Source organism: Physeter macrocephalus, chromosome 20 (genome assembly GCF_002837175.3).
Source record: "Physeter macrocephalus isolate SW-GA chromosome 20, ASM283717v5, whole genome shotgun sequence".
NCBI classification, from domain to species: domain Eukaryota; kingdom Metazoa; phylum Chordata; class Mammalia; order Artiodactyla; family Physeteridae; genus Physeter; species Physeter macrocephalus.
In genome coordinates, this window is record NC_041233.1 from 87,605,376 (window position 1) to 87,620,605 (window position 15,230).

General features: G+C 54.1%; 1 protein-coding gene across 4 annotated transcripts in view; it reads left to right on the top strand.

Moving 5' to 3' along the window:
- Positions 1-339: 339 nt before the first annotated feature.
- ANK1 (ankyrin 1) overlaps positions 340-15,230 on the top strand; it is a 100,205-nt gene continuing 85,314 nt past the window's right edge. Inside the window, exons 1-2 of one of the 4 annotated variants that reach the window (XM_028482127.2) lie at positions 340-478; positions 6,895-6,996. In XM_028482127.2, the coding sequence (XP_028337928.2) occupies positions 440-478; positions 6,895-6,996 (141 nt within the window). In that variant the 5' untranslated portion in view covers positions 340-439. Of the gene's footprint in view, positions 479-1,032; positions 1,093-2,535; positions 2,557-6,894; positions 6,997-15,230 lie in introns of those variants that run through there. The other 3 variants (XM_055080976.1, XM_055080974.1, XM_055080975.1) reach the window with 3 other exon arrangements.

The window sequence follows — 15,230 nt, forward strand, 5'->3', positions numbered from 1 at the left end:
TGGCCGTCTCCGCCGGCCCCGGGGCCCACTCCCCCGGGCGGTCGGCGAGGCAAGAGGCAGGGCGGGAGCGCCATGCGGCGTGGGGCTCCTCACCGCGCCTGGACGTGTGCGCCTCCCGCCTGCAGCAGCAGGACGCGGCCCTCCACGCGCTTCGCGCCGCGGGGCTCGGTCGCGGGGGCCTCGTCTCCGGAGATCGCTCCGCGTGCCCTTGCGCGTCAGACGCCGGGATGAGGAGGAAATGAAGCGGCCCCACTAGCGGCGGGCGGGCGGGCGGGCGCCAGGGTCCGCGCGCCGGAGCCCGGCCGAGCCGAGGCGAGCGGCGGGCGCCTGTATTTTTAGCCTGATGCCGCTTAACTTGCTGGCGCTCCGCGTGCCGCCGAGCAGATAACGGGGGAGGGGAGCCGGCCGCGGGCTCGGATTTCCGCGCCGGCGCCGGACGATGGCAGCGCGACCGCGCAGGTCGGGTGCAGACGCCGCGGTGAGTGCCAGGCCGGCCCGCGCCGGGCGGGGTCCCCGCCGCCGCGCCCCCCGCCGCGGGCTCGCCGGCCGCCGGCCGCCAACTTCCCCGGCGCGGGCGCGGGCGCGGGCGGGGGCGCGCGCCGGCCGCGAGTGCGAGGCCGGCCCGCGCCGGGCGGGGCCCCCGCCGCCGCGCCCCCCGCCGCGGGCTCGCCGGCCGCCGGCCGCCAACTTCCCCGGCGCGGGCGCGGGCGCGGGCGCGGGCGGGGGCGCGCGCCGGCCGCCCTGCTGTCGCCTCGCGTCCGCGGGCGCCGAGGCTTCTAGCGGGGTCCAGAGGAAGATTCCTCTGGCCTGGAGGCCGCCGCCGCGGAGGGGCTGGTGCCGGGAGGCGGCCGGACCCGTGGCCGGGCGGCCGGGCGGGCGCGCGGAGGCGCCCGGAGGCCAGTCCCGCCGGGCTGGCTCTGCGGCGGGGGGCGACCGGCCGCCCCTCGCGGTGACCAGCTCGGACCCGCGGGGATGCCCCGGCCTTGGCCTTGGCCGGAGAAGGGCCGCCTCGGGCGCCCGCGGCACGCCTGAGCCCCGGACCTTAGAAACAAGAGCGCCCGGAGGTCCAGAGCCAGCGGGAAATGAATGGGGGTGAGAGGCAGCCGGCCCCCCGCCCCCCGGCGAGCTGTGCCCTGTCCCCATTTTAGCAATGGAATTGAGGTCTGGGAACTTGTGCGAGGCACAGCATCAAGTGGCGGAGCAGGGCTCCACGCCAGGTCTGTCCACCGTCAGGGTCCGCTGTGGCTTTTCTCACATCCTGCATCACCCAGCCTCCCAGCATGAAGCTGGAAGAGCTCAGGAATGAACGGGGTTTTCCCCAAGGCCTTGTACTTGTGCGGAGAGGTCATAAGAGGACCCGGGACTCTGGCTTACACACCTCGTTTCCTCAGGGACACCTTTAATAGCACAACTTTCTGGAAAGAAAAATGAAAGAAACCTAATGAAAACGCACAGTGGGGCCCACGGTTCACTTCTGTTTCTCTGTCGTCAGTAGCCTGATGCCGGGGCCACACAGGTGTGTGCAGGCGGGCAGTACCTGTTCTTTCTTGGGGGCCCGACCTGGGCTCCAAGGAACACCCGGGTGCTGAGTATGAAGGGACTCTCAGATGTGAAGGCAGCCCCCATATACAGGCCAAACACCGCCCTGCTGTACTTGGTCTCTGGACGTGCTGCAGCCCCTCAGGAAAAGGTCCAGAACCTCTACTGGGAGTTCGGACGGTGACTCTGCCTTTTGCCCAAGCAAGACCCTTTGGGAAGGAGATGCTGTCTTATCACTGTTTACAGAAATTAACGAGAGCTCAGTTTCCATTCATCTTTTTAGATGAGATTTTGCACTGGGAGACCTTGAAAAAGTCAGTCATGATTTGTCCTGGGAAAACTCAGGCCATCTCAAGCCCCAGAGAAGGCGTGAGGGGGCCCTGGGTTCTCCCACCTGGTCTAAACCTACACTCCGCCTGGCTCCGGTGTTTCGGCAGCCTCCCCTGCCCCTGGGTGCAGGCTTGCTGACATTTAGCTGCCTGCTTCCGGCTCTCCCTCCCCGGACACTGGAGTCCCCTCTGCTACTTATCTATTGCTATATTCGTATTGCCCCACTCAGGAAGTGCAGGTTTAATAATAGTCGGGCGTCTCAGGTAACCCAGGGTTCACCTCCCTTTTCCGACGAGCAGCCCTGATGAGAACTTGAGCCCCAAGAGGAATTCCATTCCCTTGCTTTCCCCTCTGCTTCCTTCCTCCTGAAGCGAGGGCTGAAGTGGGCACAACCTCTGAGTGCAGGCGGAAGGCTCCCTCCAGCCAGAGCTGAACTGGAGCGGAATCTCTGGGCACTAGAACATGGCTAATGAGGAAGCACTGCTTAGATTCCTGCCCAGCCAGGATTCGCTGTGTGACCTCGGACAAGATGCTTGACGTCTCTGTGACTCATTTACCTCATCTGTGAAGAGGAGACAATGAAAGTACCTGCCTCTGGAGATTATTGGGAGGAGCCAGTGCGGAGGGCTTAACAGGAGTTAAGGAGTCGGTGCGGAGGGCTTAACACATAGGAAGGGCTTTATGAAGGTAACTTGTTTCATTGTGAAAAGAAGTTCGGGGACATCACATGGGTTAATCTGTAGGGATGTGGGCCGGGTATGCAATGAGATGTGTGTGCCCCCTCCTCCCCTCAGTGCTGGCAGTTTTCTCACGGGTAAAATTAGGTTAAAATAAAGCTCAAGATGCGGAAGGGGCAAAGGCGCAAGTGGGCAGCCTTGGTGTGGGTCCTCAGAGGGGTGACAGCTCTCGGTGGTGGTACAGGGTTTAGGGCCATCGTGGACTGATTTTTCTGGACGCAACGGGCAGCCTTCTTTAGCTCCTCTGGTCTCTCCACACAGAGAGGCCTCTCTGAGGCTGCCCTGCAGGGACGGGGCACTCAGGGAGGGCCAGGGACTCTGTTCTAATTTATCCTAGCGCTGAGATAGTCTGGTTCGTATTTTGTCATTATTGTTGTTTTTCTGGTTGGTATTTACTCCGGTAAATATTCTAAATGGAGCATATTGGATTCTTTTGACTCTCTTTCTGCCCTACTGGGTTACAGACTGTTCCTAGACGCACCAGGAAACGGCACCTAGGACAGGTCATTAACTTGCAGGAAATTGAGTTAGAGGTTCAGCAGAACAAGAGGGCAAGAGTGGGTCTCATATTCCAAAGAGGGCCATTTGCTCTGCAGCTGAAATATTCTCTGGCACCTAGGAGGTGCCCACTGCGTGCTTGTGGAATGGATCACTTTCTAACTCTGTCACTTTGTTTTTCAAATCACGAGGGCAGAGACCTATATTCAGAATTTTTACTCTCTCTCTTTGCCCTAGCAGGATTCTGGACTTGAAACAGGACCTCAGGAAATAAGTTGTAGCATTAAACTGGGGGATACATAGTGGAATGACACCATTATTACCTACAATCCACCTGTTAAGATACCCTGAGGATCCTACCTGGGTCCTGACAACTCTATGCCCAGAGAAGACTAAAAAGAAAATGAAAAAGCCTTAGCAATTGAACTTCACCTCTAACTGTCTAGGTGACCTTAGCTGGTCACTTTATTTTTACCATCAGTTTTATCATCAGGGAAGGGAAGGACTGGGACTGGATGATTCCTTCCTAGAGGCCTGTCTTGGCCTCAACGCAGCAGGTCAGGGTCAGAGCCGGCACCTGCCGGGGACCCTTTCTCTGCCATAGATTCACTGTTTAATTGGGAAAGGCATGGGGGCCCTCCCAGCCCCTACACCTGTCATGGCTTTCTGGTCACCCTCAGGTTTGAAATCGCTGAGAATGCACCTCGGGGTCAAGGGCGGTAGGAAGGTTTTGCCTTGATTCATGGAGTCCTGGGCTGAATCCCTGAGTGTTAACTAACACAGAACTTGGGCAAGTTATTAACCTCTCCAAACCTCAGTTTTGTCACCTCTAAAATGGACATAATAATTATACCTGCCTCACAGGTTGTGATCAGGATTGAAAGATAGAATTGATTGATATTAGTATGATAATTTCATGGTTCAATTAGACACACAACAGAAACTCCTGAGCCTTCTTCAGCCTCATCCAGGTTGGGCTTCCGCAGCCCTCTGTTTATCTGCTTGTCTGTCTGTCATAAATATTCTCCTTTGCTTCCTAGATTCAACGCTTTGAATAGTGACAGTGTCATTAGTTGGTGTCACATCTCTTTGTATCCACCACGCTTAGGTTTTCACCCCGCATCCTGTGATTGTGCTGCAGAAGAGAGTTTGGACAAGTGGGAGATGTGTCTTTCTCTAATACTCTCATTTTGGGGAAATAATGTACTATATTTTTTTCCAGACAGCTGAGTCCAGACAGGCTTTCTGAACCGGCAGGCACAGACAGACATTTTCAGAGGGACTGAACCCTGAGCCTGATTTTTCTGGGAATCCAGCTCATGAGGAACCAACAGATTAATCCTCATTTCTGAAATAATTCCTTCCCTACAGATGCCCTGCCGAGGAGCCTGGGGATGTTAGGTGCCCTGTGTTTTAGGCCAAGGGAGGTCTTGGCCTAGCACTTGCTTCATGCTTTGAAGGATTCCAAAGTGATTGAAGATTTGGTCCCTGCCCCGAGAAGCCAACAATTTGGTGGGGGGAGACAAGCCTTGTATAAATATAAGAACTAGAGGAAGGTGTATTTAAAATGTATTTTTTAAAAAATCAGGCTCTTGTTCCTAGATTTAAAGATGGTAAGTATTGAGTGTCCAAGGTTAGCATCATCGAGGACATAGGGGCTGAGTGCGCTAGGAAGAAAGACGAGATCGGGCATAACAAATGAGAGGAGGTCAGGACCCCCGGACAGTGAGGGTGTGGGCCCGGTGGGAGACAGAGCGTGGGAATGCCGTGGCGGGGGACAGGGAGGGAGGGGGAAGGGGCCCTCCTGCCCTGCTGGTGGCATGGAGATCCCCGTGTGTCGTGAACCAGCAGACTCAGAGCTTGGGTCTGAGCTTGGGTTATAGCAGGACCCTTGCGGGCCTGGAGTCGGGGAGGGCTGGCAGGACATCAGGATTTTAGGAAGGTCAGCGAGGGGTCGGCCAGGAGTTCTAGAGCAGCACTAGAGGCCTGAGGTGGCAGGGACGGGGGCACGGGGCAGCCCTCGGGTGTGAAGATCTGTAAGGCTGGAGAATCTTTCCTGCCCTGGATTAACTGTTTAATTGGTGAACGTGTGCAGGCCTGCTTTGGTTTAATTGTAGGACACTGAGATTGTTGGCTGTAGATTTTGAATCTTCCATGTTTAGGGACCATCATTCCTGTGACTGCTCTAACAAAGTACCACAAACTTGGTGGCTTAAAACAGGAGAAATATCTTCTCTCACAGTCTGGAGGCCAGAGGTCTGAATCAGGGTGTTAGCAGGGCCACGCTCCCTCCGGAGGCTCCAGGGGACACTGTTCTTGACCGCCTCTAGCTTCTGCTGGTTGCCAGCTTCCTTGGCTTGTGGCCGTGTCACTCCGACCTCTGCCTACATCTCGTGTGTGTGTGTGTGTGTGTCTGTGTGTGTGTGTGTGTGTGTTCTTCTGTCTTTCATAAGGACACTTATCGCTGGATTTAGGGCCAACCTAGGTAATCTAGGACAATCTCATCTCAAGACCCATAACATAATTACATCTGCAAAGACTCTTTTTGCAAGTAAGGTCACATTCAGAGGCTCCAGGAGTTAGGGTGCAGGCGTATCTTGGGGGGCCGCGGTTCAGCCCACTACAGCACGTTCTTGGAGGAGGGGAGCATGGAAGGAGACAGAGCACCCCTGGGTGGATCTTCTGGAGGAACGGCCTAAGCCCCCCAACCCTAACCTCCCCCCGCTTCACACGCGGCTCGTCACGTGACAGCTCTCACCTGTTAAACTCACCCGGAGTGCACACTGCGTGCAAGCTCCGCGCTCAGCGCTGGTGCTGATGTAATAATTATAATCATGTATAATATTTCCTTTCAGCTCCACAGCCAGGGTGCCGGAAAGGCCTGGCCCCCCTCCCTCCCTGGCTTACAGATAAGGACACAGGAGCAGAGGTACCTGCAGACTGTAGGGCCCCCCCCTAATGCAGGGGAGCTACTCGGAGCCCCTGCAGTTGTCTGCCATCCCCCCAGCCTCAGCATCCAGACCCCAAGTGCTTTACTGTCGTTCAGGAAAACTGGCGAGGGGCACCTGCCAGGTCAGGTGGCAGAGCCAGACTGCCTGCTGTGCCTCGTCCCTGCTGTGTGAACCTGCACAAGTCACTTGGGCTCTCTGGGCCTCCGTTCCCTCATCTGTAAAATGGGGACGGCAATAGTACTTACCTCTTGGGGCTATTTTAAATGACGAAATGCATCTCTGTGTGTGCGTGTGTGTGTTGATACATATTATATGTCAAGTGCCGATAATGGTTCTGGGCACGTAGTAAGCGCTATGCGCTGTTTACTTAAAAACAAAACCACAAAATAGCACCAAAGAGCTTGCGTCTGGTTCCTGTGGTGCCTCCGTCTGTGACTCAGTGGGTGGGGCCGGGCAGTGTGATTCGGGCTCCTCAGGAGGAAGGCGGAGCCTGTGGAAGCATCGAGGCAGTGAGACGCCAGGCCTGCTGAGTGGTCACTGGTGGAATGGGAACCCTCTCGGAGGCCGGCCCCTCCCGGATCCTAGCCAAGATCGCTTGCTCATAAAAACACCAAAAGGAAGGGAGGCTGGGCTCTGAAGGCCGCCCCGCACGTGGGCCGAGAGCGGTCTGTCCAGGGGCTCCAGGCCCGTACACGCCTGCGGACCATGGTGGGCACCTGAACAGGAGGGTGTGCTGGCCGCCGCCGTGACCTTGGCCCTTTTTTTGCAGCTCTGGGCTTGAATGGATCGTGAGATCTTTGTCACACAGACCCACTCACAGCTACTCTTTCTCCTCACAGGCCGATGCTGCTAGCAGCTTTCTGAGGGCAGCAAGATCAGGTAACTTGGACAAAGCTTTGGACCACCTGCGGAATGGGGTAGACATTAACACCTGTAACCAGGTAAGTGAGATGCAGGGTGCAGGCAGGCATGTGGTTTCTGAAGAGCGGCTCTCGCCTGGTGCCCTTTCCTGAAGGCTGGAATCTGCCTCTCTTCACCTTTCCCCAGTGGCCTCAAACATCCCTCAGGGCTCCCGCCCGCTGAAGGCCCTAACCCTGCTGTTTGTGGCCCTGCAGCGGCCCAGGGCCCCATAGAGAAGCGCTGGTGCCCGAACGGTGTGGGCTGCACCCAGCTCCATCCCCTGCGGCCTCTCCCCTTAGAAGTCATGGCTGGTCCCTGCTTCCCTCTTAGAACTTGTGGCCTTTGAAAGTGGGCTGGAGGAAGGGCCTTTGAAGGATGCTGTGTCAGTGGAGACATTCGTCTCCTTTGTCCACCAGCGGCCTTTGTGGGTGCGCTGCTGGGCTGAGAAGGAAGCAGTGCTGAGGGCTTGCTCTGTCGTACGTTGACAGAGACTGAGAACTAGTGCGGCTGAAAGGGCTTCTCTGGATGTTTCTGGTGCTGAGTGACAGGGCTTGGTTTGGGGAGGGGGAGGGGACTGAAAGTGTGCAGGATGGATTGGAGGACAGAGAGTCAGGTTTGGGGCCAGAAATCTAGGCACTGACTGAATAGAGAGGATCTTACTCCCAAGAAGGAGGACAGGGGTGTGGCCAGGGCCGTGGATCAGATGACTTCTGTTGTGTTTGTTGGTCTCTGCCAGTTGTTCAGGTACCCAGCTGATTCCGTTTCTGATTGAGAAGAAAGTTACCGATTGTGACTTTTAAAAAAATCATCTTAACCATTAAAAAAATTGTATTTCATTGTGGTGAAAAGCGGATAACATAGAATCGACCATCTTAAGCATTTGTAAGTGTACAGTTCAGTGGCCTTAAGTACATCCATGGATGGCACCAGCCTCCATCCCCAGGGCTCTTTTCATCTTGTAAAACTGAAACTCTGCACCCATTAAACAGCAACTCACCCTTCCCTCCTCTCCAGCCCCTGGCGACCAGCAACCTCCTGTCTGCCTCTAGGAATCTGACTGCTCCAGGTACCTCATGCATATCAGAGGACTCATGCAGTGTATGTCTTTTGTGACTGGCTTATTTCACGGAGGAGCACGGCGTCCTCAGGGGCCATCCGTGTCGTGCTGGACTCGATGACTTTTACAGGCCAGCAGGGGAAACACCAGGAATGCAGCTTAACTCTTCCGCTGGCGGCGTGCCTCTGGGCCCGGCCCCTCGGCCTCACTTTCCTGGCCCTCATCCTACTCAAGATAAACGATACCCTGTACCAAGACCCCTTTTGGGTCCAGTTGGTCTTCTGTGGTCTAAATCCACAGCTGGAAGATCAGAGAGGATGGGGCGGGGGGTGTGTGATGGGAAACAAGTAGGTGTGTGATATGAAGCAGCAGCCATGGCCGTGAACTTCAGAGGGGAGACAGGCGTGTGGACGGACTTGGCGGTGCAAACTAGATGGGGAGAAGCAAGCCCCCTTCTGTCATCCCTCCACCCAAATATCCCAGCCTGCGCGCGTCCACAGGCCTGAGGACATTCGAGGCGATTCTAAGTAAATGTACAGCCCTAAAGGTCTCCTTTGGCGAGATTGGCACTCTGGACCCATTTCTTCCATGGCGGGGGGGACAGCAGGAGCAAAGTCTGGGGGCCAAGGGAGAGTCCGGAGGTCAGAGGGCTCAGGAGAGGGGGTGGCGTCGCCAGCCACCCCCCAGCCCCGTGGGGACCCCCGCGGATGCATTTCTGGGCGGCAGGGATGCGAGTTCTGGCTTCCTTTGTTCAGGCCCAGAAACCCAGCTGAGTGTCCGCAGCGCTCCCGCTTGAGACACACCAGCCCCTCAGAGGCCTTCCAAGGGTTAAGACGCCAGCTCTCAAAGGAGCCACTTAGCAGAAATGGGGGCAGCTGCATGTCCCTAAGCCCTGAGCCAGAGCTGATTTTCCGTGTGAAATTGGAAGATTCTGATGACACCGGGAGGGGCTCGGTCCCGATCGGGCTGCTGCTGGTGAGGCCCCGGCGTGTGAATGGCCTGTCCCTTTGCCGTTGCCCCTCTAAGGCACCTCCTCGGTTCATCTCAGGCTCCAGGAGCATGAGGAAACATTTGCACTTTATGGACACGCTTTCCGATGGGCTTAGCGCCAGAGGAAACTGCTAACTGCTGCAGGCGAGGAAATAATATGGGGGACGGGTGTGTGAAAGGAGGGCTCCCCGGGTGCACAGCCCCTCCTGCTGGGTTAGCCCCCGCGGCTCCTTCACCCCCTCCCCGAGATCTGGGCCCTGCTGCTCTTTGTCTTGTGCTGCCGCAGGGGCAGAGCTGCAGACCCGCCCAGGAGTGCCAGCGTCGCTGGAGCCTCCGTCTGGTGTTAACAGGCGATCTGGCTTTTGCTCGGAGTGGAGCGTGTTGGGCGGGGCGGGGAAGCGGGGAGAGGACTGAACGGTGGGGCGCAGAGGGGCCAGAACTTGAACCTCGGTTAACTTCAGCGCACCATCCGGGCAACGCCCTTGCCCTGTGATGCGCACAGACTCGTCCTCCTTATGGGATGAGAGCTGCTTCTCTTTAAAGCGCGCATTCGCTGTTTTGAGAAGATAAAAACAGGCTCTTGTCCTGGGGTCATGGCTCGAGAATTTGCTTTTGCTTGAATCTTTGGAGCCAGTGGACCATGAGAGCAGTAATACGGCAAATGCTGATCCTTATATAAGCCACACGCTTTCAAAGAGTATGTTTCGTGGAAAGAATAGGAGTTGTTTGCCATACTCGGAAACAATTACGCTAAGTAGTGTGAAAAGAGGCTTATTTAAGAGACATCTGAATATTCAGGGCAGCTTTCTTATTGCATAGATTATGTCCGCTGATTTTGATCACCATGATTATAGTTATAGAAAAGAACAAGTCCACACGCAAGGACACATGTCTACATGCGCCTACGTCAGTATCTTTCCATGAATACCCGCGTCTTTCATTGATCCAAGCATTTTTCAAGCCTCAGACCCGGGTAGCCAATGCCTTCCTGGATACCTCCTCACGTGTAGAGCTGGGCTTTAGGAATTTAGTGGTTAAAAAAAGGAAAAAGCCGTTATCCTCATATCCTCTCTGAACTATACTCTACTGGCCGTGAGAGCTGTGGGGTAGGGCTGGAGGTCAGAGAAGACTGCTGGAGGAAGAGATATTGAGCTGAGGGGTGAGATGGGGTTAATGACGGAGGGGAGGGAAGAACATTCCAGAGGCAGAGGAAAGCCTGGAGAGTTTAGTGGCGGCCAGAACGGCTGCAGGTGGAGAGAACAGGGACCGGATGAGGCCGGAGAGGCGACCTCAGGGCTGTGCCGGACCCGAGAGGCAGGGACAATGGTCACAGCAGCCAACAACTGGGTCAGCGTGCCCCAGGGCCCGAGCCGTGTGTGTGCATCACGAGTGCGGGCACGTGTGCGCCAGTGTTTCCTGCTGCGCCCCACGTTGACCCTCTGGTTGCCGAGTGAGGAGAAGGGTCTTGGGGAGGGACCAGAACGGCAGGAGTAGGGGGACTGACCGAGAAGGATGAAAGGATTTCAGCCTTTGACCACCTGCACAGCTGCATCCGTGTGTCCTGGTGGAGCATCCAGCCGGCTTGTAGACCCAGTTAAGGATTCTGATCTTTTTCCTAAGAGCTCAGGGGAGCGACCACAGATTCAAGCACAGGAGTGACAGGGCCGCAGGTGCCCCCTGTGAACACGACAGGTGGAAGGGCCCGCAGGTGGATACAGGGAACCCAGTTATAACAGCGGTCCCCAACCTTTTTGGCACCAGGGACCGGTTTCGTGGAAGACAGTTTTTCCACGGATGGCGGCTCAGGTGGTAATGCGAGTGATGGGGAGCGGCTTGCAGCCCAGTTCCTAACAGGCCGTGAACTGGTAGTGGTCCGCGCCCGGAGGGTGGGGGACCCCTGGGTTATAAGATGACAGCAGTAGTCCAGGAGAGACACGTCGGAGGCCTGGATCACGGTCGTGGCCACGGGGCTGGATGAGTTGGATGGGGGTGGGAGAGGAGAAGGAGGCTTCAGCAGGGACCCTCAGATGTCTGGCTTGTGCGGGCTGTGGAGGGTGGCACCGCTCACGGACAGAAGAAATGGGAGCAGGTCGGTGTGTGGAAACGGGGTGAGAAGGAGAGAGCAGGGCTGGGCGGGCATCCTCTTAGGGAGTCTTTGAGGAATCCAGTGAAATATACAGTAAGCAATTGGATATTTGAGCCTGGAACTCAGATGAGAGGTCCAACCCAAAGATAGATATTTGGAAGCCATTCAGCGCTCAAGGAAGTGGAACGCTGGCGTTGGCTGATGAGAACAGGGCCGAGAGGTGTGTTGAATCTAATACCCCAGTGTCTTTGTGGGGCTCATTTCACATGTATTTATTAAACACCTTGTTTGTGCCAGGTATCAGGCACTGAGCAAGATAGACAAAAGAGACAAAGTCTGTGCCCTCGTGACATTTATAGCTGGTGAAGAAGACAGACAGTTAGCAAGAAAATGAACAAATATATGACATCAGCTAATGAGACATCCCATGAAGGAGGGAGGGAAAGGGGCCTAATCTGGAGGGTAGTTAAGGCAGGCCTCTCTAAGGGGATGATTTAACAAGAAGTAAGGGAGAACCATGTGGTTTCTGGAGGTGAGCGTTCCCGGAGGAGGGGATGTGCTAAGGTCCTGGGGCAGGGGTGAGCTTGGTTTGTTTGGGGAAGAGCAGGAAGAGCGTGGCTGCAGTGGAGGGATGGAAGGGAGGCATGGTAGGCGGGGAGGTGGGAGAAATTGCCGGGGCAGAATCTTGAAGGGCTTTCGGGCCACGGTGAGGATCTGGATTTTGCTTCAAGGGTGATGGGATGCCTTCGGAAGGTGCTCCCTCTAACATAGGTATTTAAGAGATCGCCCTGGCTGCCGTGTGGAGAATCGACTCGGGGCACAGGGCCAGAAGCGGGGAGACTGGGGGGGGGGGAAGCTGAGGCAGGGGACCAGGCAGAATCCCGAGGGGGCTCTGAATAAGGGGGGAGAAGGTCAGGAGCGAAGCCCAGGGACTTGCCCCCACAGGCTCGCAGGGTTGTCGCCCTGGCTGTGGTGGTCTCAGCACACACGGCACAGGGCATCTGGGGGCCAGGGGCCCTGACTCAGCCCGGGACCGTGTCATTCTCGCACATGGCAGTGGGCTGGTTGGGTCAAGTCTCAGCTCAAAGGCCATTGTGAAGGCACAGTTGTCCCCAGGGCCTGAAGCAACGTCCGCTGTCGTCACCCCGACCCTCTCACAGCTCAGCCGTGTCCGACCGTAGAGCATAGCAAAGTCGTCTCATCTGTCCTAGTAGATGCTAAGCGACCTGGTGGCGAAGCCCATGGCTGCCTCTTCCCCTCAACACCCGGCACACGACGTGTCATATGTTCGATACTGGCTTGAATAAATGGCTCCATAATTAGACACATACTAACAGCAGCCTCATGTGTCCAATTTCCAGAATTATTGCTAGATTCCTTATATCAACTTAAAATATTTTATTATGGAGGCCATAGCAAGAGAAAAACATACTTTCTGGGATGCACTAATCGACCTTACGTGCTTAGCAGTTAGCCTAATAAAAAGAGAACGAGAGGACAGCAAGTCAAGGACCTCTGTTCTCCCGAATTCCTAGAATTGCCGGGTCTACATGGGGCTCCACTGGGAACGGCCAGCTCTAACTCCAGGGGCAAAAAGCCTCATATTTTAGGTTTCTACTCCCTTCTTATGACGCTCACAAACCCTGGCTCATTGGCCTTCCTGATAGGAATAAAGGAAATTTCACTCCAACAGGAGAAGCCCTGTTGTCTGCAGTGCTGACATAAGGCAAAGAGTTAGAAGAAGGGTTTTCTGGAGCAGCCCAGGCAACCTCCATCCCCTTAGCCTGTCTTATTCTTCTCCGTGGTACTTACTACTGCCTGACTTGCTATGCGTCTGTATCTCTCCTCATTACTCTCTGTCTTCCCTGCTACAGTGGAGGCACCTCAAAGGGAGAGGACTTTGCTTTATTCAGCGCTCCTTGTCAGGATTCTGCCTTGCACATAGTAGGTGCTCATAAAATCAGTCGGTAGCCCTCCAGTCTGCTGTAACCACTAATGATGAAACCTTTTTCATTTGACGCTTAGCCCAGGTAGGAACTCCATCTAAGCACTGCCACTTTTTCTTTTTGAGTTTTTAAAATTTATTTATTTATTTTTAAATTTTATTGAAATAGAGTTGATTTACAATGTTGTGTTTGTTTCAGGTGTACAGCAAAGTGATTTAGTGATACATATATATATTCTTTTTTTACACTCTCTTCCATGATAGTTTATTGTAAGATACTGAGTATAGTTCCCTGTGCTATACAGTAGGTCCTTGGTGGTTCTCTCTTTTGTATACAGTAGTGTGTATATTTTAATCCCAAACTCCTGATTTATCCCTCCCTCCCTTCTGCTTTGGTAACCATAAGTTTGTTTTCTATGTCTGTGAGCCTATTTCTGTTTTGTAAATGAGTTCATTTGTATCTTTTTTTTTTTTTTTTTTAGATTCCACATGTAAGTAGTATCATATGGTATTTGTCTTTCTCTGTCTGGCTTACTTCACTTAGTATGATCATCTCTAGGTGGGATCCTCCCAGACCGGGGCACGAACCCGCGTCCCCTGCATCGGCAGGCGGACTCCCAACCACAGCGCCACCAGGGAAGCCCAGCAGTGCCACTTTTAAGAGCAGCGTGAAATAGTCCCTCTTAGGATAATGACTCTCCTGCATGATGGTAGTTCTGGCATCAGCTGCACTCATCAAATACGTGGCAGTGTTTGCTGCCGTATCCAGAAGCTCCACCATCTGAGCAATCACAAAAACATAAACAATTTCCGACACAGCCCACGAGAGCCTGTGAAACCATGCTAGTTCCATTGATGTTCCCGAAATTTCCACATGTGCCTTCCACATGCACCCAGCACTGCTGGGTACTTGTTTATCTTGAAGGTGAAGGGTTTTCAGCATTTCAAATAAATGGAGCACCTGAACAAGAGCTACAGAATAATCTTTTCTACAGCAGCCAAATGCCAAGGCTTTTGATCAGGATTTGTGATAATTGCTACCTTTCCAAATTATAGTCTTAGAACTTAGAGGAGATCTTGGCATTCAACTCTGTGTCACTTTATAGCTCGGAAAGCTGAGGTCTAGAGGTTACTTCTGAATATCTTCTGAGCTTTATAACTTTGGATTTGGAGAGATGGGCTGGCAAAGACCCCCTGACGTTTCTCTGCTCATTCATGCACTCAACAAACATGTATGTTTACATTTTTCTTTTAATTCCTTGTTTTCCTTTTTTAAAATGCATTTTATTTTATTGAAGTAGAGTTGATTTACAATGTTGTGTTAATTTCTGCTGTCCAGCCAAGTGACTGAGTTATACGCATATATATATTCTTTTTCAGATTCGTTTCCATTCTGGTTCCTCACAGGATATTGAATATAGTTCCCTGTGCTACACAGCAGGACCTTGTTGCTTACCCGTTCTCTATACCATAGTTCTATAAACATGTATTGAGCACTTAGTACACTCACAGGACCTTGGTAAACACTAAGTTCATCCATGCCCTGCTCTCAAAGAACTTGGAGGCCAGTAAAGAAGTCCAGCTTGTAAATAGAAGGTTACAAATCCAGCGCCATCCAGACTGAGGCTGTTCTCATTCACTTATTCATTCACTCAACACATTTCTTGAGCTGCTTTACTAAGCCACGTGCTAGCCACTCAAAGTGAGTGCTCCCCCATCGCTTCTAGTCTGGGGGTGGTGGCTGGAGTGAGTCAGAGAAAGCCCTGGAAGGAAGAGTGGGAGTTTGCCAGGGAAACTGGGGACGGGGAACTGCAGCGAGAAGGAGCGGACTCTGCAGAGGCAGGGGTGGCGAAGGGCACAGGCAGCAGGGAGGTCGGTGAGCTTGGGGTATGTGAAATGTAAGAGGGGAGGATGGGGTGATCAGGCTAAGGAGGGTACATCTGGATCAGGGCCAATGTGGAGCCTGTTACTCTTCTCTGGCATCATCTTTTTTTTTTTTTCGGCCACACTGCTCAGCACGCGGGATCTTTGTTCCCCGACCAGGGATCGAACCCAGGCCCCCCTGCAGTGGAAGTGCAGAGTCTTAACCACTGGACCACCGGGGAAGTCCCCTCTGGCATCATCTTTTGCTTAGGAACTGCTGACAGGCGTAGAGATCATAGTCAACTACATTGTTCCCTAATTCTACCTGCACCCC